We start from the raw sequence: 22,071 nt of genomic DNA, 5'->3' as shown, positions 1-22,071 counted from the left end.
AAATGTCACCCAGAAAGAGCAAGGCAGAAGAGGGAAGGAGAAAAAAACTGGTGAGACGAGTTTATGTCTTTGCATTTAGTAGCCCATACTGGCTTTTTTCTCCAGGGAATTTGTCCATTCACTTTTGAATTTGTGTTAACTTTGGACTTGTAGATGCTGCGTGCGTTCTGTGGCAAGGAGTTCCACAGCACACCCACAGACTCGAGGAGCAGCTTCCTTTGGTGTGCCCATTTTGGGCATGTTATCCACAAGGACTAACCCTCAGGAAGCAGGCTCCTGCCACCCCTGTGGAGCCACTGCAATTTATCCTCCACCAGTGGATTCAGTAGCTACTGGTGAGCCAGAAGTAGGGTTTTTTTGTATCAGGTGTCTTTGATTCTGGCCCTGGCAGCATGTTTTCTGTGTCTTGGAGACAAGACTGACAAGCACATCACCAGCTATGCTATTCTTGAGCTGAAGTGTCACAAAGAAATCCTGTGCCCTGCTCTGTCCAAACTGAAGTTGTACAAGTTCTCAGCCATTTTCTGTGTGAAATAGGCATGTGGCAGGTTTTGACCCTCAGATAGGAAACCGAGGGCATGGCTGATAATGTGTTACAAAGAGCACAAGACCCCTGCTGAGAACAGGAGAAATAAGGCTATACGATGCATATGCCATTTGGAAACTGAAGCAAGAAGGCCAACATTCAAGATTCTGTTTGGTGTCACCATAACAGGGAGAACCCAGGAGTCCTAATTATAACGCACTGCCCTAAACACTCAACCCCTCTTTCTCTTGAGGACAAAAGACAAAAACATCGTCGCTTTAATATGTGAGAATCCTTCCCCCCTCCCGCCCCATCCCCCCCAGTTATTCCTGTATGTTTTGGGATGCTCTACTGTTAGATCATGTTAGAAAGTGGGACATTTCTGGTACGAGGCCACTTCTGATGTGACAAAATGGTTGGAAGAAGTAAGAAGGCTTTTAAGAAGACATGGCAACTGAAGTAGAAGCAGTGCCTTTACTGGGATATCAATAGGTTTGTTCCCCAGATACCTTCTATCTGCCACCCTGCAGAGACATTCGTATCCATTCCAAGCAGATGTAAAGCACTAAGTCAAATTATTGGTATTCTCCATTCGTTTTCTATAATGTGTCAAGCCAGAAAAGGTCTCACACTTCTGCCTCTGGTAGTTACAGAAAATAGCCTTTTAGCTCCTGGTTAATTATGGTTTTAGTTGTTACCCATACAGAAGATTTGCATTTCATTTCTTGAAAAATTTTCACAGAGGCTGCATTTTAAACCAGGAGACCACAGATACCTATCCTTGTGCTGTTATTCATGCCTAAATATAAAACTGAATTTTGCAGCAAATTTCTGTAGGACCGTATGTATAACTTTGGGGCTAGCTTTATTTTGTCCAATAGGCCAAGTGTCATTAAATCTTAGTCTTTTGTTTTGAAGCAATCAGTGATTCCTAGTGGTCTGCTGCTTTTTCTCTCTTAAGATGTGTAGCAGAGAATCCCCTCATGTTGGATGCAGGATTTTCTGAGCTCAGAAACTAATGCCTATTACATTTAGAAATTTCAAGGATATGTTATGCTGGCTGCCTGAGCCTTCCACAATGCGTTGCTCCAATTAAATTACTCCTTAATAATGCAACAAGGGGAGTGTGGGTGAAGGAACGTGCCTCCTGCTCCAGTTAAACAACATCCCTTTGCCATTGCTGGTCGGTGGTGCCATTTCCCTCTGTAATCACTGTTCTCAAGGAAATCTGTGCCGTTATTTACGTTTTCCTAGCTACATTCAGATTTCATGTCTGCTGGGAGGAGATCCAGTAAAGGTGTGCCCTTTACTGTGGGAAGGAAACCCATATGGGTCACTAATTTGTGACTGGGGAACTAGTTTCTGTTCAGCATCACTGGGCAGGGGTCTGCGTCTTCGTGGGCAAGATGCCAGCAGTCCACAAATGCACAAAGTCTTGAAACTCATGAATTAGGTGGGTTTGTAGCTCCTGCACTGGGGTGTATTTCAGAGATGGGAACTGCTGTCATTGGAAACTCTTTGATCCCTGCTCTGATCCTTCCCTTTGCAACAGACTGCCTGTGTGCAGTTTGCTTATTTTCTATCCAAGCCCATGAGAGTCTATTTCTTCATCACCACAATTATTTGTGAGGCTCCACAGAGGCTTCTGGCTTGGGTTAAATTGCTTTTCTCTCTGCAGCAGCCCAGCAGGATACCCAGGGCCCTCCCTCACATCCCTGGTAGAAATGAAAAGTGGATTCAGAGCTGCCCAGATGCTGCTTGACAGTCCTCAGGACATCTTGTCCGATGCAACTCTGGAGCAGTGGCGACCACCCCAAGTGCCTGGAAACTCAGCCAAATCCTCCCCTGGCAAATGTTTTCTGCCTGAGCTTTTTGACCCATCACTCCCAGAAAAGAATAAGGCATGAAAACAAATGCCTCACAAAATTTTAGCCTATCCGCAATTACGGTCTGGGGAGTCACCTCCCTAAAAGCAGAAAATAGGTTTCTGTTGCAATTTGCCTTCCCCGCGCTGAGTGGTTGGAGCTGACGCATGGTGGTCTAGGGAATCATCCTCTCATCACCCAGCTCGGGCCGGGCCTGGTGGAGAGGCCAACGTCCTGGGGAATGGCTGTGACCCCACCTTGGGGAATGGTTGCAATCCCACCTTCAATGTGCTGGGAGCACCCGTTACCTGGGCAACATGGACTTGTTCATCATTTATTCATGGTGCCTGGGCTTCTCCATCCCTGGGGATGACCACCTGCCCTCTGCATGCCCTGTGCTCCAGCTCAGCACCTGAATATTTCAACAGGCAACCAGCTTGCTCACCCCCACCTCTCCTCCCCACCACCCTGAGCCAGCCATCCTGCTCACCCCTCTCTCCTAACCCCTGCCTGGGCTCCTCACTTGCTTACAGGAGTGTGGCTCCACCAGGCCTGTTCCCAAATCACTCTGATGCAAGTGTGGAGAGACACAAGCTCTAATTCAGTCTGGCAGTTGGGAGGTTTAACTCTCCTGAGAGCAGAGACGAGCTTGCATGAGTAATACCTCTGGCAGCACTGCGCAGCTTGCTAGGGACCAGCAGAGAAGACACTCGGAGCACTGTTAGGAGGCAAGGGCTGGGCTAGCAGGGGGGCTGCAGGGCTACAGTGAGGGGCTGGGGTGAAGCAGGAAGCAATTCAAGCAGAAGCAAGTCAAAAATGGAAGTTAACCCATCCTGCTTTCTAATGGCCATCGGGTCCAGAGTGGTGATGCTGAAGGACGGGAGGCAGCACTGGCAGCATCCATCCTGTGCTCCCTGGCAAGGTGAGCTGAGGGATGGTTGGGTGAGTTGAGGGGTTTTTTCTGTCTTGGATAGCCCCTGCCAGATAAATTGTGCTTAGAGAGTCATGAGTAAATGGTACCCTGGCGACAGAGCACTGCCTCACTCCACACAGCCATTCCGTGGGAAGCAGGGAGCACTCTTCCTTGAAGTGGTGTGGCCAAACAGAGGTTACCAGAGCCACCCTCTGGAAGTGAGCCTGCCTCTCCACTAGCTCTAAAGAGAGCCCCAGGTGATGAGATTTCTCACCTAGGGCACAGTTTCACCATCTATTTTTGCATGGTTTTATCATCAGTTTTCCAAGACCATCTGCCATCCCCTCCTCATTCATAACCACATCTGCCGTCTCCTTTGGGAGAACTCTGAGCACACACAGAGGCGCACACACACACACACATAAATAAATACATACCGAGGTCTTATCAGCCATGCATTTGCCCAGATGCAAGTAGAGAGCATTGCAGCCACTGAGCCGATGGGAGTTATATGAGGAAGATCAAATTTTGTTGAAGTATCTGGGGTTTTTGTCCTTTTGCTTTGTAAGCTAAAAGGTGTTTAGTGCACCTTTTTATCAATAACATTCTGCTTTTGGAAATGAGTGCTGTGGCCAAGGCAAGGTGAGTTAGGTGTGATCCCCATTCAAAGAATTAATTGATCCCCTTGTCCAACCACCTACACATCATACACACAGCAGTGAATGACACAAGTAGGTAGAAACTGCCCTGTCCACCACAGGATGCTGGGCAACAATGAGAATCATGGTTCTCAGGGAGGGGAACTTGGTGACCACCTACCACACCTACCACAGACAAACCTGATCTGCTCTGTGTTGCGTCACCGTATTGGCGTGATGGCTCCCGCAACGTTACGGGAGTGTACAGTGAAAGGACAAGAGGCATCCAACACGGGCTGCAGGGAGGAAAACTCCGACTGAAAATAATCCCTCACTGCAAAAGCAAGCAGGTGCCCAGAGCTGGCATCCTTGGAGAGATTCAAAGTGACCTTGTGATTTCAGCCAGACTTACCACAAGAGGGCAGCTAGCGTTTTCTGGGTTTATTACCTCAAAAAATGGTACCTGAGGAGGACCTGCTTTGCCCTGGTCTGTTAGAAAGCTCAGCCTCACTTCTGGGCATTGAATCTTTAAACGACATGTTTCTGCTTTACTCTGTTAGGCCAGAAAGTGAAGTGACCCAGTTTGGTGCACCACAGAGCTGATTTGCTGTCAGATATATGGAACAGCAGTTGGAGGAGAGAGCCTGTCATCTTTCCTGTGGCTTTCCTCGCTCTCCTGGGGCCTCTGCTCCCAGCCAAGAGCCCAGCGCATGTGGCTTCTGGGCTGAGCTCCCTACGCTGGAGCTAGAGTCCCAGGCAGAGGTCTGGGTTGCTGCTTTGGGCATCCAGAGACATCTCTGGTGGAAAATGGGATGGGATCTTCCTCAGGCATGGGTCTGGCACCTTTCTGCTGGGCTCAGGACTCCTGCTGCTGGGGATGGGGAAAAAGGGCTGCATCCCCAGGGAATGGGGTAGCTCGTTGCTTGTGTGGGACCAAAACTGTGCCATGGACAGTCTGTGTGTGGGGAATCTAATGTCAGTCACATTGCCTGGTGTGAATTATTATGGCAATAACTGCTTAAAACAATTTCAGGTAACCTATTTTGCTTAAACGTGGCAGAGGACCACAGCTGGCAATTGAAGTACCATTATTTTTCCTCAGACCAGACACAGATTGAGCATAAGCACCCTTTCTTCATGTCTCTCGGCCTCATCTCACTTATCTCACCCATTTAACAACTTGAGGAACAGTGGAGAAGACACTGGTGCCAGGCCCAGGTTCGAGAAGCGGGGTGCAGAGAGCTGGGTTTCACTTCGGAAACCAGAGGGCTGTACTCTGGGACTGGACATTATTGGGGACAGTAGCGGGCGTCACAGGTCTCCTTAGGAGTCTTTCCCATGCCCAGGCTCTGCTGCGATGCTCCTGGCAGGTCAGTGTGGTGGGAGGGTCTTTCTGAGCTGAGTTTCTTGCCGAAGAAGTTATTTTGAGTAGCGCTGGGTGCCTTTGAGTGGTGTGTGTTAACACTGACCTCTAGTGGGAATAGATCCCTATCTCTTTTTTTTTTTTTCCCTGCAATTTTCACCATTTTAAGTGGCACATCTTAAAGGGGACTGGAGAGGGCCCAGAATTAGACTCTTGGTTTTAAAATCCTCAAAAGCAAGTCAGAACAGCAAGATTGGCCTCGTATTATATTTAAATGCTTTTACTCCCTCTGCCACTATCTGCCAATACATTATATCTAGATATTATATATGTGCATGTGCATATGTATATGTATATCTCTCTGTATTTAAAACCTCTGAAAATAATGTAAGTCAAAAAGCCGCATGGCCAGGCAGAAAAGCTCTCTGACAGTAAGACAGCATGAAACGGAACCCAAGCCTTGCCCAAGGGGTGACAGAAGGCAAATAACGAGGCAGAGTGGCCAAGTTCATCTTTCAGACTTTCCAGTCAAGTTGTCTGAAGGGATAGCAGAAGCACATCCAGCCAGAAGAGAGACAGCAAGGAGGTGGTGCCTGAGCTGGGTAAGAGTGGGTGTAGTTGGGAGGTCAGAGTGCAGAGTGGCTGGACCTGGGTGCCTGGGTGGCATAGCTGATTTTAATGGGGATTGCCTGGTCTCCATAGCTCAGCTGCAGCAGACCACCACAACAGAGCCCTGGGAGAGCACTAGCCAGCTCAAGAAAGTTCGAGGCTCACCTCACGGAAGCTGCAAGATCACTAGCTCCAGCTAATTGCATATCATCAGCAGAGGAAGGCCACCTCCAGGGGCTGCTTGGCAGCCAGAGGTGTAGACGGCTTGCTGTAGACTGCTCTGTAGATTCCCAGGTGGTGGAGCTCCAGTTGCCTCCCTGCAGAGCTGGTCCAGAGCTTATTAGCTCAGGCTCTGTGCTTTGGCTGAACCACTCCACTTTTGCTAGCCCTGGAAGCAAGCTCCACACCTATGCCACAACTGGAACAGGACAGCAAAATAATTGAGGGGTGCCACTTGCTGGAAAGCCAAGCAGCAACTAGTTCACAGAAAGGCGAAATCTTTGTGCATCACCACACAGGTTTGCACTGATTCGACCAACGTGGATTTCTCCCTATACCTGATTTCATCCACACAAATGTCTATAAGAATCCATTCCATGACGGAGCTCTAGCAACATCTAGTATGTTACTTGAGAAAATGGCTAAGGCATTTTGGAAGGCATTTGATGGGTAACCTAGTAGCCAGGTGGGTACAGAAAGCTAAAAGAATAGAAATTCTGTGTGGGGGTCAGGAACATCAGTTGTGGAGGCACATGGAGCTGGGATGCAGCCATCACCAGAGTGTGAGGGGGACCGACATGAATATATGGCCCAGATCGCTGCTCTGCACTGGACAGAGCTGATAAGATGTGGGAGAAGCTCCTTTCCCCTAGCGATTGTAGTCTTGCATCCAGGCAGTGCCAGGGACACACCAGGAGACACTGAAAACAGATCCCAAGCGTGGGAGGAAAACTTGTGACTGGAAGTTATTGATGCCAACAGAGATTTCCCCTGCCTGCCTCCTGCTGCCCTCACACCCCAAAACCTTTCTTCCTGCCTGGTCGGAGGCGCTTTTTCTGGGTAGCTCACTTGCAGCAAGGCTGCGGTTGAAGGCCTGGTGGCCAGTGCTGGGCGAGTGACGCAAACCCGAAGCGGCAGCTGCAGTGCAGGAGGGGGAAGTCATCAGCGCTTTGCATGTGGTTTGTGTGAACCCGGTCCCATGCCTACCACCAAGCTCTTCCCAGGTGAGCTCCCTTGCAGGTGTGTGGCAGGAAGAGATCATTCCCCTCCTGCTGGCCTGAGCTGGAATGATGGACACCCTGCAGAGGCGGAGAGGCACGACAAGCACTAAAAGCAACAAGTGAAATTGATTTTAAAGTGTCACCTGCATTCAGAGCTATCTAGGTTGTCTGCTGAGGAAAGTCTACTCCTTGGGACACTGGAAAGCAACTAGATGAAGTCTGTGCAGATCCATGAGGAACACGACTGGATAGTTTTGATGTTGGAAGGAGATCACTGAAACGCAGCCTGGTCAATCATTCACCATCAGAGAGCTGGGCCTTCCTTTGAGCTTTTGTTTCCAGCTTTGATCTGTGTCCCGGCTGCTCTTGCGTGAGCCCCAGCAGCCACTCTGGGCTTGGGCTTTCTATTTGCAGCACAGAAAGGCGGTGGGAAGTGACTGGACTAAGTGACTTGTGCACCCAACTGTAGTGACCATCTGGCATTTCCCTCTGTCCATACAGGCAAGAGACAAGAAGGTGTCTCAGTGGGTGAAACGGGTTAAACCGTCCATGTGGGAAAAGCCATGTGGGAAAAGCTTTTCTCGTTCGCACCTATCTTCGTCACCGGTAAGTGACATCCACCATATCGCTTCCCACAGAGCCTGCGGCTTCAGTCAACACCTGCGCTTGCAACAGCATCCTCACCCACACACCGCCTGGTCTGACAAGGTCCCTCTCCCACCCCTGGCAAACCTGCCTGCTATTTAAAGAACCCAAACAAACAGGGCAGGGGAGGAGGCAGCTCCGGGAACACACCGGCACGTACCGCCCGGCGCAGGGAGAGCACAGTGCGGCCACCTCCCCTGCGCACCCCAGGCTGCCGGCCCTGGCCCACGCGTGCCGTGCCCAGGGGTGGGTTTTCTCCCTCCTAGTGCTCCCGCGCCGCCCCCGCACAAAGCGGGCGGGGAGAAGCAAGCCCCCTGCTTAGGGGGTGCCGCTGGGGTGCCGGGGCGGCGGCGGGGGGAATCCCGGGCAGGCGGGGCCGGGCGCAGCTGAGTCAGTGCGGGCAGGGGCAGGAGGAGGAGGAGGAGGAGGAGGAGCCGCGGAACCTTAGCCTCCGCGCCGGCCGCCGCTCGCTGGCTTTCCGGCCATGAGCCCCCCGGCGGTGGGGCCGGGGTCGGGGTGGTGGCCGGGGCCGGGGCGGGCGGGCGGCGGGCGCTGAGCCATGTCGCGGCCGGCGGGCGGCGAGTGCCGCAAGGATGCGGCGGGCTGGGAAGGGGAGGACGGGCAGTGCGACTCGGGCATCGAGTCGCTGCGCTCGCTGCCGGGCGGGAGGGAGACCCCCGCCGCCGCCGAGATCCCCTCCGCCGCCGCTGAGACCGCCGCCGCTGAGACCACCGCCGCCGAGGAGCGGCTCGACTCCAGCTACGGCTCCGGTGCCCTTCCCGAGCCTCTGGCCGGGCTGCCGGCCGTCTGCCGCGCCGAGGAGCCGCCGCCGCCCGAGGGGCTCAGCCGGCAGCAGCTGGAGGCGCTCACCTACGTTTCGGAGGACGGGGACACGTAAGTGACCGCGGCCCCTTCCTTCCTTCCCTCCCCGGGGGAGGCTCGCGAGCGCCGGGAACCCCCAGCCCCGGGCTTGGCCCCTCGCAGCCGGCCGGCGGCGGGGAGCCGGTGCCTGAAGATAAGCCGGGCTTTATCTCCAGTGGTCCCCAACCCTCTCCCAGCGAGCACTCATTCAGCCGGGCTGCGAAGGACTCCCGGAGCCCAGGTCCTGAGAGTCTCCCGCCTTGCACTGCGCATGGATGCCTGGCACCGGCAGTGGGTTTGGGTGGGTGACCGGTGGGGTACCCGAGCCGGGTCCAGCAGAGTGAGCAGGGAGAGGCACCCCGGGCAATATGGCACAGAACAGACTCGCTGTAGGAAGCCAACTTCCACTTGCTGTGGGGCCGCTAGCAACTGGAAGGTGGTGTGGGAGCAAATCAAGCCCCGCTGCTGCCTCTTCGACAGAGAATGCGATGTTTCCTCCCCAATGGGGAAGGCTTGGCCGCGTGAGATGGTGTGTAAGCAAGACCCGAAATGAGATTGGCTGTGCAGGCCAAGACTTTGAGATGGCTGTGTCAGGGCCACGGACCAAGCAACCCAAGAACTATTTGTTCTCAGGTGGAAATCTCCTTGCTTTGCCAACCCGCCTGCACAGCTGCAGTTTTCAGCACAGTTGTAATGCACTCCCTGCTACGGGGCTGCCCTCCTGAGCCTCTGTGACAGAGACGAGTGTTTCTCTTAATGAGGGGGGGCTTCCCACATCCGTAATGCCCTCTCAAAGGCAGAGGCATCACACTTGAGGTATTTGGTTTGGCTTTGGTAACTGCCTTCAGCTAATCATGGCTCTTTCCTGTCATACATTCCCTCAACGGAAGGTTTTCATCATGAGTGCACACACAGAACATGAGCAAAGCGTGCTTGCAACTGAGAAGGGCAAAGCTTTGCCCCAAACCCGGGCTGGAGTTTAATAGTGGGTAATGGTGCGAGAGGAAGAGAAACTAAGAGGCACTGACATGAGCGAGCACGTATCTTCAGTAGTGGGAGCAGCAAGGGGGCTCTGTGCTCGTCTGGCAGAACACATCTGGTTCTGAGGCTGAAGATGAGCTAGGAGCCAGCCCCAGTGTTTACTTCCTGGTTAGGAAGGAGCCTGTGCATCTGGTAATTACTTCATTAATGCTTACTGTGGGATCTGCTCTGAGGATTGGCTGAAAGTCTCGCAGGCAGCAAGGTTAGACTAAATGCAGCCTCCCACGCTCCCCAGCCGGGTGCCTGGATACTGCTTTCTAGTCCTGTCCTATCTACAGGCTGGCTCTGGGGCTTCTCAGCATGGAGGAGCTTCACCACCTTTCCCAGCTGTAACGCTAGAGCCAAGGTACCCACCGGGAGAGACAAGGGTCTTTTAAGCAGAGCTGTGGAAGTAATGCCTCAAAAAAAACCTCCTGGGCTAGCCTGTTGTGGTGTGCCCAGGGCTCCCTGCTTGCTCTTCTTTAGGATGCAGCTGCTTGGAGATGCTTTTGCTGCTTGGGGCTCTTTTGTAAGGTGGCTGAGCCCTTTGCTTGTCAGACTCGCTTAGCCAGAGCCTAACGCAAGCATATCATTAACTAGGGAAACATTAATTGGTGGTGCCTTGGTTACTGAAGGCAGGAGAGGCTCTCAGAGAGCTCTCCAAATGGTTGCAGTCGCTCTTCTGTTTTCTCTCACTCACAGTGCAATTCAGAACAGGAAATCTGTAAAGAGAGAGGGAGGGAGCGAGCTAGAAGTCTGCTGGCAGTGCAGCTCGTACAGCTCCAGGCTGGCCATATCTGCGCAGGAGCCGGCCTTCCTGGGATCCGTTCCCAGCGCTGGGGAAAATAACACTATTCTTGTGGTTAGAGCGGCGAGGCTGTGAATTTCTGCCTCTGCTATTCCTGTCTCTCCTTCTGACCCTGCGGCAGAGGTGGGCGGCGTTTATATTTAGAAATGCTGAACATCCACCACTCTGGTCGATGCAAATGGGGACTTCAAGAGCGCCCAGCGACTCATGGAACTGCCACCAGTGCTGCTTAAGTCTAAAGAGCATTTGTTCATCCGGTGACACAAGGTCCCCCAGAGAAAAGAGATCAGATGGCCACAGGCTGCATCCCTTTCATCCTGCCAGATAAACCCATCGGCTTCTTTTCATCTCTGTCAGCAGCACGTTTCCTTGTGTGCCTTGATTGAATGTCTGCCACAAAACATCTCCAGGAAGAGAATTAAAATCATACTATCATTACATTTCAGAAGATTTGGGCAATACCACCTTCCTGTAATTGTAATTCTGAAAATGCAAAAAGTTTAGGGGTTTTGGCTGAGAAGTTCCTGTTTCCCCAGCTGCCCTGGCTGGTACCGAGTGGAGAGGAGCACTGGGCTCATACAGAGGGAGCTGGCAGAAGTCTTGGCTGTCCATCCATGGCTCCCCTGGGCTCGCCCACCCATGTCACCTCAAAGTTTCCCTAGGAGGGGGCTGTGTTGGTCAGCCTGCTGCTTGTGGGGGAAGTGTATGAGGTGGAGACAGAGGCGAGGAGCACGTGCTTGGCCAGTTGGAGTGTCAGCAGGATCTTCCCTGGATTAGTTCCTGCCTGCCTCTGTGGGAGAGAAGCGTTAGCCCAGGCAGGGTGAAGCAATGGGGCTAAAACTGGCTCTTCCCGTGCTCAAAATTAGAAGGGGTCCTGCTTCTGGAGGAAGGAAATTGGCCAACAGGGGAGATGTGGGTGTGATGGCCAATGAAATGTGTGGGTGCTGTCTTCCAAGAATCATTTGCAAAAGCCTCAGTTGTCCGTCTTCACACACACACACACACACCTCCCCAGTGCCACTGGCGGTCCCTCTGCTGCAGGGAAGTCAGAGCTGCAGTAACTGGGCTACAGCACATCAGTCCTTGAGAGAGCAGAGCTGGCATGGCAGGAAAGGTCAAGGATGAGGAACAGGCAGAAGATGGTGGGTGCACTTAGGGCAGTGGTACTTATCCTGCTTATTCCATGGCAGGGTGGAGAGCAAGCCCTGTGCGCTCAAGCAGTCTTCTCCAAGCATCTGTCTTTTCCTTGTGAATCAAGTGGTCCCCGGGCATCCGGCTCTTCCATGTAAACCAGCTCCTTTTCTGCTGAGTTGAGTCCCTATGGGACTGCTGTGCATGGAACTGAAGAGAGGGGCTTTCCAGCTGCAGGCATGGCTAGCTCTGAGCAGGCTGCAGGCAGCTTTATCGCCATGCCCCGGCCTCCAGACAAGCTCAACCTTTCTTAGGATTCACTGAGGAAACCCCCTCTTTCTGCCCTCACCAGGCAGATTCATGAGTCCAGTGTCCTGGGAAAGGGGTAGGTGAGGGACCAGCTCTTTCAGGGTGGGATGGGGTGTGATGGGATTGCCTGTCACGTTCCAGCACAAGGGAAAACCTCCCTGTTTGCTTGGGTTTATGGCAACCTCTGCCAGCTGTGGAGAGGCAGAGTTGATTCATCAGTGTGGGAAATAAGGCTGAGCTTCCTCTAAGACTATATATTCTGTCTTAAACTTAAAAATGGGTTTCCCTTTCTGCCCATGCTGATCCTTGGGCCACGTGCCAGTTTATGCTGTTGGTACCTGATGCCACGGTGATGGGCCCCTTGGGCAGCTGGGTAGAGTGCATGGAGCCTTGATCTGGGCCCTCTGGCCATGCCGTGCTCTGAAAGGCTGGGGGCTGTGCCTCCACAGGAGGGTGGCCATCTTCTGCATGGGGCTCCGGATGCAAAGCAGCATAGGTCCTCTGCGGGGGTGAAGGTAAGGGGTCCCCAGCTCAATCACAGGAGGGAGATCTCGGCCTCCCTTAGGTGGAAAATGGGACCGAGTGGTTTTTGGTTGAGTGCATGTTTCGGGGAGGGAGGGGAGGAAGCCTGACTTCCTCCTTCCACCAGAGACAAGTGCTGCCCCGTCTGCTGATAAGAAATCACGTGCCAGTGACTCGTGGGCTGAGATGCCTTCACAAGGGCCTGGGGACAGTTAATCGAGTAAAACCAGGGCCCCGCGGGAACTGATGTTCTGAACGCTCCTCCGTGTGATGGTAGCAAAGGGGCCTTCCCTACTGAGCCCTTGCCTGCGTGGGAAGGCACTGAGAGCAAAGGTTCATCTTGCGGGGCCAAGAGCCACTTCTATTCTAGTTCACGGGCATGTGCCAGCTGTAACCCCTCCATCTTGTGTAGCCCTGTGCTGGAGGTCTTCCCCATGCAGGGGAATGGAGGTTTTCCCCATTCAGGCTGCCTGCTCTGGTATGGCTGCTTGCTCAGCGTCCCCCTGGATCCCAGCATGTGCGCCTGGGGGAGCGCTCAATGTGTGACAGCAAGGGGAAACCACTGTGCAAGAAGGAAAAAGAAGCAGAGGGTTGGAGGGCCACAGCTTTAGGAGAAGGGTTAAAGATTAAAGAAGTCTGATGCAGAGAGCACACCTGGTTGCTGGTTGTGCTGGGAGCCCCCTGCGCGGCTGGGCTGGGCTGTTGCTGGCTGCCCAGCAGCGGGATGGCTGTAGTTAACGGGAAGCAGGGATGCTCTTGGTTTTTCCAGAGGGGCTTTGAAAGCTCTTTGCCTGATTGCCAGGGAAGTTCAAGTCCATGCCGGGTTGCTCCCTAGTACACCACCACTGTGATGCAGAGAAGAAAATGAGTCCTAACATGGGGCTGGCTGGAGGACGAAGGGAAGCTGCTGGGTCTGGGTCCCTGTGCCTGGACTCTTGGCTCTTCCTCTGTGTGTGCTCAGGAGTTTGGTGAGCGGGGAGGGCTTGGTGCCCCTCCAAGCGAGGGCAGGCAGCTCTGCACAGGCTCCTTTTGGATGCCTCAGAAGTTGCTGGCTGCCACAGGGGTCACACACGTACGGCCTTGGCATAAGATGGGTAAGTCCTGGCAGCCCTCTGAGATTGCGCAGGCAAGAAGAGATTTAATTTTTTTTCCCTGTTCGGATGACTTCAGCCTGGCCCGGAGGAAGTTTCTTCAGACTTTCCACCTGCATAAGTTTGCCTTAGAGCTGGGGAGAGGCACAGGGAACTTCAGCACAAAGGAAGGGAAAGAATGGCTGGAAATTTCCATGTCCTGGGATGCAGAAGCCTGATGCCTAGCTGTAACAGATCAGTCGAGGTGGGAAGGGCTTCAGTTCCTTGCACTCTGCAGGCAGGCCTGGCTGCTGCTGGGAAAGGGTTGAGCTCAGCTAAATTAACAAAGAAAGTTTTGATTTTTGTTGGTTTGGGGTTTTTTTTAATACAATGTGGATAAAAGAGGAGTCAGATGTGACTGTGTAGGAAGAGAGGCTGTGGGTTCTGAGCTGTGAGAATGGTTACTGGGTGCCTCTCAGTGAGTTGCGTGGGATGCTCTCTACGTCCCGGAGATGGGAAGCCCCTCTGACTGGGGCAGATGCAGGGCTGAAGGGGGGGGCCTGAGACATCCTAGACCCACAGCTCATTAAAAGAAAATCCTGAGGCAGCAAGGGTATGTGCATGGGGCTGTAAATGATTGTTAGGGTATGTTGTACTGGCTCTGGCAAAGTCCAGGCACTGTCCTCTTGCAAGAGGCTGTTCTGACCTTAAGATATCTCTGTGTGCACGGAAACTGTAGAACATATTTTCTTTGTGATGGACAAGAATGGGAATTTGCTTCATTTGAAATGGAGCTGCCACGGCCGATGCACCTTTCAGGATGCTGTTACTGTAATCATTCATCTTGCTTCTTGGCCCATGTCTGTGAAACCAGCTCCATCCTCCTGGGATGGGCTGACCTGGCTTGGCTCATCCCTGCAGTGATGGTAGTGCAGGACTGACCCCTTGTTCTGCATCTGATGTTTAGGGTTTCTGCAATCAAGGACCGACCACCTGCTCAGAAATGGAGCAAAATGGTCAAACACGTGGGTGCAGAGTCTAGAGGATGTAAGGCCAGGGGTGCAGTACGTGGGTGAATGGGGGCACCTTCATTTACCCACCTCCTCCTCCTCTCTCACCTCACTGAAAAACAAAGCACCCACAGCCCTCTCGCAATGCCTCCCCTGCCAGTCAGCCTCTAGCACCCCTCATATACCAGCAGCCGGACCAGACCCTCTGCAGAGCACCACAGGAAAGGTGGAGGCTGCCTGCCCTGCTCGCCCATCAATTCCCACCCATCCCTGTGGCCCCAGGACCAGCAGGCTGGGAAGCAGCTGTTGCCCAGAATGGAAATCGGGGTGGGAAGGCTGAACCCACTGGTTGAAGGCACTTTGCCCAGGGAAGGGGAGAAGAAACCTGCAGAAGCAGAGGACATGGGAATCAGCCTACAGCCAGCTGGGATCTCCTGCTCCCCTGGAGCTGCCAGAGGGCAGCTGGCACAGTGTTATGGAGCTGGGCAGCATCACATTGGTATGCAGGGAGGAAGGGGGCTGGGCTGGGCTGGCAGAGGGCTGCAGGGCAGGATGGAGCTGTGCTTGCTGAGCTTGCTGGCAGAGGTTCATGCTGATGGCTGAGGAAGCGGTTAACAGGTTACGGGGCTGGAACAGGAGAGCAGGGTAAGCGTGGAATTCCCCTGCTGTTTTCCTCCTCCCTCACTCTGCTCTCTGTTGCTGCTGGGGCCATTTCCTCCCCTGAACAAGTTTCTCTTGTGTGAATTGTTTGCATGATTTCCTACTGCTCTGCTCTGCCAAAATAAGGAGCCAGGAGCAAACTGTTCCCACTACAGACAGGGACCTTATCTAGAGAGGAAGAAAAAATTGTCAAAGCAAAGTCTACTGAACGCTGGATGCCTTGTCCTGGGTGCTTCTGGGGTGAGATGGTGAAGGGAGAGGCTGCTTTGAGGACAAGGTGTCTTGCTCCACAGCTGGGGGGAATCTGCTGGTCAGCCCCTTTTCTAGAGGGAGGGAAGAGGGTAGCCAGAGAACTGGTGGAAGTTCATCAGTTCTGCTTGTGCGTCAGAGCTGGGTCGGAGCTCCTTGACTCCAGTTGCAGGCATCCTCAGACATGGACACTTCTCCTACTGGGTGCTTGAGGTCACTCGGAAGCCTGGGAGATGGACAGCACTGTGGAAATGGGTGTTCTGTGACTGAACTAGGACCATTTTGGGCATGGCAGTGCTGCGTGTTCAGACCCGGGGATGTCCTCAGAGATGGCCTTGACCTCTCTGCTCCAGGATCGTTATCACTCTGATGATGGGTAGATGACCTTGTGCCAGGAATGCTCTGTGCCAGTGGGACCTTTGTGATTCAGAGCACTAATGAGTCCCCTTATGCCAGGATGGAGCTGGTGAGCAAGTGGAAAAGCTGACAACGAGCCCATCAGTGTGTATTCCTCGGCTGGCCACATTTCCCCTGCCCACAGCTCCTCCATCCCCTGTCCATTCCAAAACTCCCTGTTACCCTTCCCAAAAGACCCCTTGGGCACCCACCTCTGTGGCTGGAGACAGGAGTGCTGCAGGCAGAGGTGCAGGGGACCGTGGCTGGGTGAGGAGGGGTGTTTGGCAGGGAGCGGGTGTCTCTCTGTCACCGTGCCCTGGCTCTGGGTCTTAGCTGTGACTGCCAGGTGCCAGCATGCAGCAGCCTGTCAGCGGCTGGACCGTGTGGCTGCCATGGCAGAGAGAGAGGTGTGCTTGTGGCCTTGGCCAGAGGAAAGTGGAGATGGACACCATGCCTGCACCTCAGCTCTCCTGGGTGTGGGGGTTCAAGAGACGATCCTGATTCCGGGTTGGTATCACTGCCTGTGGCACGGAGTGCCTTGGTGCACAGACGCTTTTGGGCTCGTCCCAGCCTGATGGCCTTGCTGCGATTCCCCCGAGTAGCTCACAGCTCTCACAGCTGTTTCAGGAAGCTGAGGGCTGGCAATGAGGAAAGAGAGGGACAAATGCAGAAATGAAAGCACAGGAGGAGGCTGCGCCTGGGTGGAGAAGGAAGAGGGAATAGGGGGAAGCAATCCTTCAAAGCAGGCATGGCCCAGCTTCAAGGTGAAAGCCTGGGATCTGGCCAGGTGGGGACAATCATCCCCATCGCCTCTGTGGCATAGATGCCCAGACTTGTTTGGCATCAGCTGAGCCCTAAGTGGCTCCACTGGCTCATTGAGCTGCAAAGCCACCCAACCCAGGAAGAGCGAGGTGCCGGCGCTGGCTGAGGTCTGCCTGGGGTTTCCACCTCCCCTGAGTGACTGCCCCACTTGTCCCCACATGACAGTGAAGCATGGCGTGGGTCGTGGCAGAAGGGCCGGGGGGATTCCTGGGGGCATGGGGGCTGGCTGCTGTGGGACGCAACCCCCGGGCGCTGCTCTCTCCCCTGGGAGCCCAGCGTGGCTCTGGAAAGTGAAAGCAGCAGAGGTTTAAAGTTCAAGCCGAATTGCCTTGGAAAGTCCCCTGCCTGAGCGGTCTTATCTCTGCCATACCTGAAAAAGGCAGATCCCATGGCCTCCTCCCGCAGGTGGTACCTGGGAGCGGGTTTGGAGAAACCGGGGCTGTCCCTGCAAGCAGGCAAAGGACGCTTCGGCACAGGTGCCACCGCCGGGACCAGTGGCCTGATGCAAAACCCAGCAGGGAATGTCCCTGCTCGGATCATACCCCAGGCCGGTAGAGCCTGCTGAGGCAAGGGGTACTCTTGCAGCTCATTCCCCAGCTCTGCCCCTCGTTCTTGCCCCCGGCTAGCCTGGCCTGGCCACCTTGGCTGTGCCCCTGCCCCGTGGTCCACTGAGGGGAGACAGACCCTGCTCATGGGGCTGCTCGGCCCTGGCTTGCAGCCCCCTCCCCTGCCCTGCGGAGCACTGGTGGTGAGGGGGTACCCCACAGTGGTGTGGAGGCAAATGTGGGTGGCCTCTTTTTCCAGCGGGGAATTCCCTGCCACGGCGTGACCCGGGGCTTCCCCACGGATGCAACCTTTCTCCTGTCAGCCTCTCGCCTGGCGGGAAGGCGAAGAGGAACTGGCTTTCTTTTGCCACCGAAACTGGGGCTCAGCTGAGGATGCTCAGGGTCCCAGGTGCTATCTCAACCCTTGGGCAGCGCTTGGGAGTAGGTGGATAAAGGGCATTTTGTGGACTGACCTCTGGGCTCCTTGGCACACCCATGTCCCTGCTGCAGCTGGCAAGAATACAGTTCTACTCCCGCTTCTTTGCTGCAGCGCTTTAGGGCCAGGTCTTGCCTTTGCCCCTGCAGAGGGATGTTGTCCATCCCCTACACTCCAGGTGGCATCCTGAAGCTGGGCTGTCCAGCAAGCGGGTTGTTCTTCTGGGGCTGGCACAGCTCCCTCCAGCCCTCGTCCCTGCCCACTTCTGCCAAGCAGCATGGGTGCCACAAGCCCGCTCAGAGTCTGGCCTTTGCTTTGGAGCTGATCGCAGCCAAAGATAAAAGCCACCCAGAGGCCCCAGCATGGTGGCAAGGGGGTGGCGGAAGGCTCAGCTCATGCCTCCCTTGCTCTGCAGAGCAGGAGCTGCTGCCTGCTCCTTGCTGCTGCCCACTCCTCACTGCTGCCTGCCATGGGCAGGGGTGGCCCGAGGGGGCTGCCCTGTGGCAAGTGGCTGGTCCCTCTGCGCAGGGGGGCCTGGGAGCACAGCAGTTCGAGAGAGGGGACTGGAAATTCCCTCTCGGCTTTGCCTCCGTCATGCTCTCACTTCTGTTCTGAGTGTGCCAGGGGCCGGCATCAGACTCGGCTGGAAATAAAACCTCTCCTTGGGCTGGGGGACTCCAGGCTTCCTGGCCACCCCATGGCTGTGGGTGCCACGATCCTGAGGATGTGAGCATCCTGCTGGCCACCAGGCTCTTCTGGCTGCACCCCTGGTGTCCCTCTGTGCTGGTGGGCTGCGTGCCAGCCCTGCCATGGCAGTGCCAAAAGGGAAGGATGTGGGGGAGAGAAGAGGAAATTGGCGTGGGCTGGCAGACCGGCTGGCACGGGGACTGTGCTGCACAGGTGATCTTGGACCAGCGTCGGGCTCCTGCCTGGATTTGGCTGCTTGCCTTCGTGGAGGGGAAAGCAGAAGTGCAGTGCACAGCGAGCAGTGGGGAACTGGAATTCCCCAGGCAGCTGCCAGAGCCCAGGCGTCCATCCACAGCCACCATACTCAGCCCTTGGGCTCTGCGAAATGCATCCCAGGCTCTTTGGACCTGTCCCAGTTGGAGGCCTGGCTCTGGTCAGTGCCGGGTTCCAAGCTCCACGCATGCTGTGAGGTCTGAGGGAGGACCCTGCAGTGCTTAGTGGGGACAGGAGGGTCCATTTCCTATGGGGATCGGAGTGAAGGACTGCCCTGGGGAGCCTCAGGCTATGTTCCTGCCTTGCCCTGCTGCTGAGCTTCTTTGGGGAGATGGCAGGATGGAGGAGTTCTGAGCTGGTGGAAGGGGAAGGGGACTGGAGGAGGTTGTTCCTTCATGCAGCAGTGGAGGATCTCTGCTCCTCATCACAGCACTCAGGACTCATTTTTCTTTTTTTTTTTCCTCTCCTGTTCCCTTTATCCCCTCTGTAGATTGGTTCACCTGGCCATTATCCACTGCGTCCCAGCTGTGGCACTCTGCTGCATTGCTCAGCTGCCCAGGGAGGTGCTGGAGATCCAAAATGATCTTTTCCAGGTATGCAGATTTGGTAGGCAGAAGATGGGAGGAAGGCAGGTGCTGCAGGCTGCTCCCTGGATAGATGCCCAATCCACTTGCCCTTTCCTCAGGACCCTCCACCCAATTCCTCCAGAGTATGGTGAAGGTCCCATGTGAGCAGCCCCTTTTCAGGAAGGGGAAGAAGGGTGTGGGAGATACCCTGAGAGAGAGCTGTGACAGCTCCCAGCACCGCAAGGTGAAGAGGTCCTTTACGAGGCCCCAGGACGTCACAGACAGACCCGGAGGGTGGAGCAAGCATGGCTTGAATGTGAGAGTAGATAACCTGGGAGAGTGAGATCTGCCCTCATGGGTGATCCTTGAGCTGAGGGGGGTGAGGAGCAGCAAGTGTTTGCACACCCCTGGTGTCAGCCGTGCTTAACCCCAGGACAGGGATGGGCTCCTGTGCAACAGCCTGCCCATGCCACCAGGCTGGCTCCCATAGGCAAGTGTGGCTCATCACACTTGGTGTCCTGCAGGGCATCCCCCCCTTTCCTAATTTCTGTCCCCACCTCCTCTCTAGACCCCGCTCCACCTCGCCGTGTACCTGGAGCAGCCCAGCGTGATCCAGGCGCTGATCCACAAGGGAGTGAACCCGGGGCTGCAGGACCGCAATGGCAACACGCCGCTGCACCTGGCCTGCGAGCAGCAGCACCTGCAGTGCGCCCAGCAGCTGCTGCAGGGCTCAGCCCCACCGCAGGGCACAGTGCAGACCCACGGGCACCAACAGGACCTGCAGCTCCAGAACTGGCAAGGTGAGACCCAGGAGCAGCCCGGTGGGTCGGGTTGGGGCAGAGACCACGCGTTGTGTATGCAGGGATCCAGGAGCGTCAGGGCTGGTGTGCCTCGGGCTGGTCCGGGCTGACTGTGGTTCTCTCTCTTGCATCCCCATCCCAGGCTTGGCCTGTCTGCACATCAGCACCTTGAAGGGGAACATCCCCATGATGTCTCTGCTGCTGGAGAGCGGTGCCAACATTGATGTTCGGGTAAGGCTGAGCACAGTGCCTGGCTCCCTTGGGCACTCCCTCTGGCCTCAGGGCAGACACTGCTGTGGGGCTTGGTGGCACTGAATTTTGAGGGAGAAGAGAGGAAAGGTCCTTGAGGGGCTGTTGGGTGCTGTGACAGCAGTCAGGGTGGGGACTGCACCCTCCGCACCCTGTCAAGGGGGTGTGGGTGGGTGCTGCGGGGCCTGTCTGAGGGGACCTTGCACCCATGCCCTTGTGGTCTGCGGTTTGCAGGAGGGCACAAGCGGGAAGACCCCATTGCACCTGGCTGTGGAGTGCCACAACCGCCGGGCTGTCCAGTTCCTGCTGCGCAATGGGGCGTACGTGGACGCCCAGATGTACAACGGGTGCACCCCGCTCCACCTGGCCGTGGGCCGCAAGGATGCTGCCATCGCCGCTATCCTCTCACATTCTGGGGCTGACACCCTGCTGAGGAACATGGAGGATGAGACAGCCCAGGACCTGGCTGATGGCAACGACGATGTGAGTCTGTGCAGGGGGAAGCCTGTGGCTCTGCAAGCGTGTTGGGGGGTGTAGGAGTTGGATGATTTGGGGGGAGCTCCTGGGAAGAAATTCTAGCCATGCCTGTTCTCCCCTATAGGGTGCAGGCATTGGCTCTGGGGGTCTGTGGGGTGACTGCCTCTTGCCTCGAGCCCTAGGAAAGGCCCAGCCAGGGTTTCTCGGCACTTCCCTGGGGAGGTGGGAGGCTGCAGGGCTGGGGGGGAAATTCTGGGCCCCTACCCCAGCCCTGAGTGGAGACACAACCCTGGATCCTTACACCTCTGCACCCTTGCCTTTGCAGCTCCTCGCCTTGCTGCCCTTCGATGACCTGAAGATCTCGGGAAAGCCTGTGGTGTGCTCTGAATGAGCTCCTGGACTCCTTTGGCCCATCGGGCTGCCTCCTTGCTCTGTGCTGTTGCCCTGCTGCCCGCTGGGACCTTGCCTGCCTGCAGCTCAGTGGGAGCAGAGACACTTTGGGAGATGTTTATTATCCTCCCCTTCCCTCATTGGAAAAGTTTTATTGGCCTCAGGCTGCCTTCTCAGAGGAAAGAAGGTGTCGCTATGAACACTACACAGGGGAGGCTTTTCTTTTAGTATTTGTGCCCTGCAGCAGGACTGAATTTCCCCTCCCTGCCATGGGTCTGACTTGTGGGGGGTCTCCAGCTTACCCAGGAAAGGAGCAAAAGAGGACTCCTTTTCATGCTGTACTGTGGACAGAGCATCCTCTGGCACCCCTGGATGTCGTCAGAATAAGTGTGGGGCGAGAAGAGTTAACGCTCACTTTAATAAAGGTTTGTTCTTGCTGTGGGTGCCTGAAGTCTCATGTGATCTAACCCAACCCGCTCCCCTGATGTGTGGGGAGGCTGAGCATTACCCCGGGCGCCCAGGCATGTGAGGGCTGCAGGGGCTTCCCCAGCTCTCCAGCTTCCTCGGGTCTTGCTCCCTCCCTCGCACGGCAGAAGGTGAGCGAGACCAGAGGGGCTTCCCCACTTGCTGAGCCTTTCCAGTGCTCAAGGCCGAGGCTGGGGTGTCCCAGCCTGGTGCTCCATTCCTGTGCCGTCCTCACGAGTGTCTGGCATCAGGGCTGAAGACAGAGCATCGGAGGTGCTAGAAGACCAGGTTGAGGATCCCTGCTTCTGCTGTCATGCCTGACATCTCACTGCCTTGCCATGCCATGGTTTCCTCTTTTGTAAAGAGGATAGAAAGATCCTGCACCATCTTCTGGCTTGGGAGGGTGTTAAAAAACTTAGGGCATGGGTCTTCCCTGGGTTTTAGATTCCCCCAGGCTGAAAGCAGCAGAAACGACAGGGTTATCTCCGCATCCCTTCTGTTGTTCAGTTCACCACCCTTCCCTGCCCCCTCTCCAAGCCAGAGGAG

General features: G+C 55.2%; 1 protein-coding gene across 1 annotated transcript; it reads left to right on the top strand.

Annotated features, from left to right (window-relative positions):
- The first annotated feature begins 8,338 nt into the window (after positions 1-8,338).
- On the top strand, positions 8,339-21,502 carry NFKBIE (NFKB inhibitor epsilon). The gene is made up of 6 exons (XM_074168800.1): positions 8,339-8,673; positions 19,069-19,171; positions 19,713-19,944; positions 20,087-20,175; positions 20,428-20,676; positions 20,996-21,502. The coding sequence occupies exons 1-6, from the start codon at positions 8,339-8,341 to the stop codon at positions 21,059-21,061; spliced, it is 1,074 nt and encodes a 357-aa protein (XP_074024901.1). The 3' UTR covers positions 21,062-21,502.
- The last annotated feature ends 569 nt before the right edge of the window (positions 21,503-22,071 follow it).

Source organism: Numenius arquata, chromosome 2, assembly GCF_964106895.1.
Source record: "Numenius arquata chromosome 2, bNumArq3.hap1.1, whole genome shotgun sequence".
Classification (NCBI taxonomy): Eukaryota; Metazoa; Chordata; class Aves; order Charadriiformes; family Scolopacidae; genus Numenius; species Numenius arquata.
Note: the sequence above shows the minus strand (reverse complement) of the source record. Positions and strands in the feature narration are given on the sequence as shown.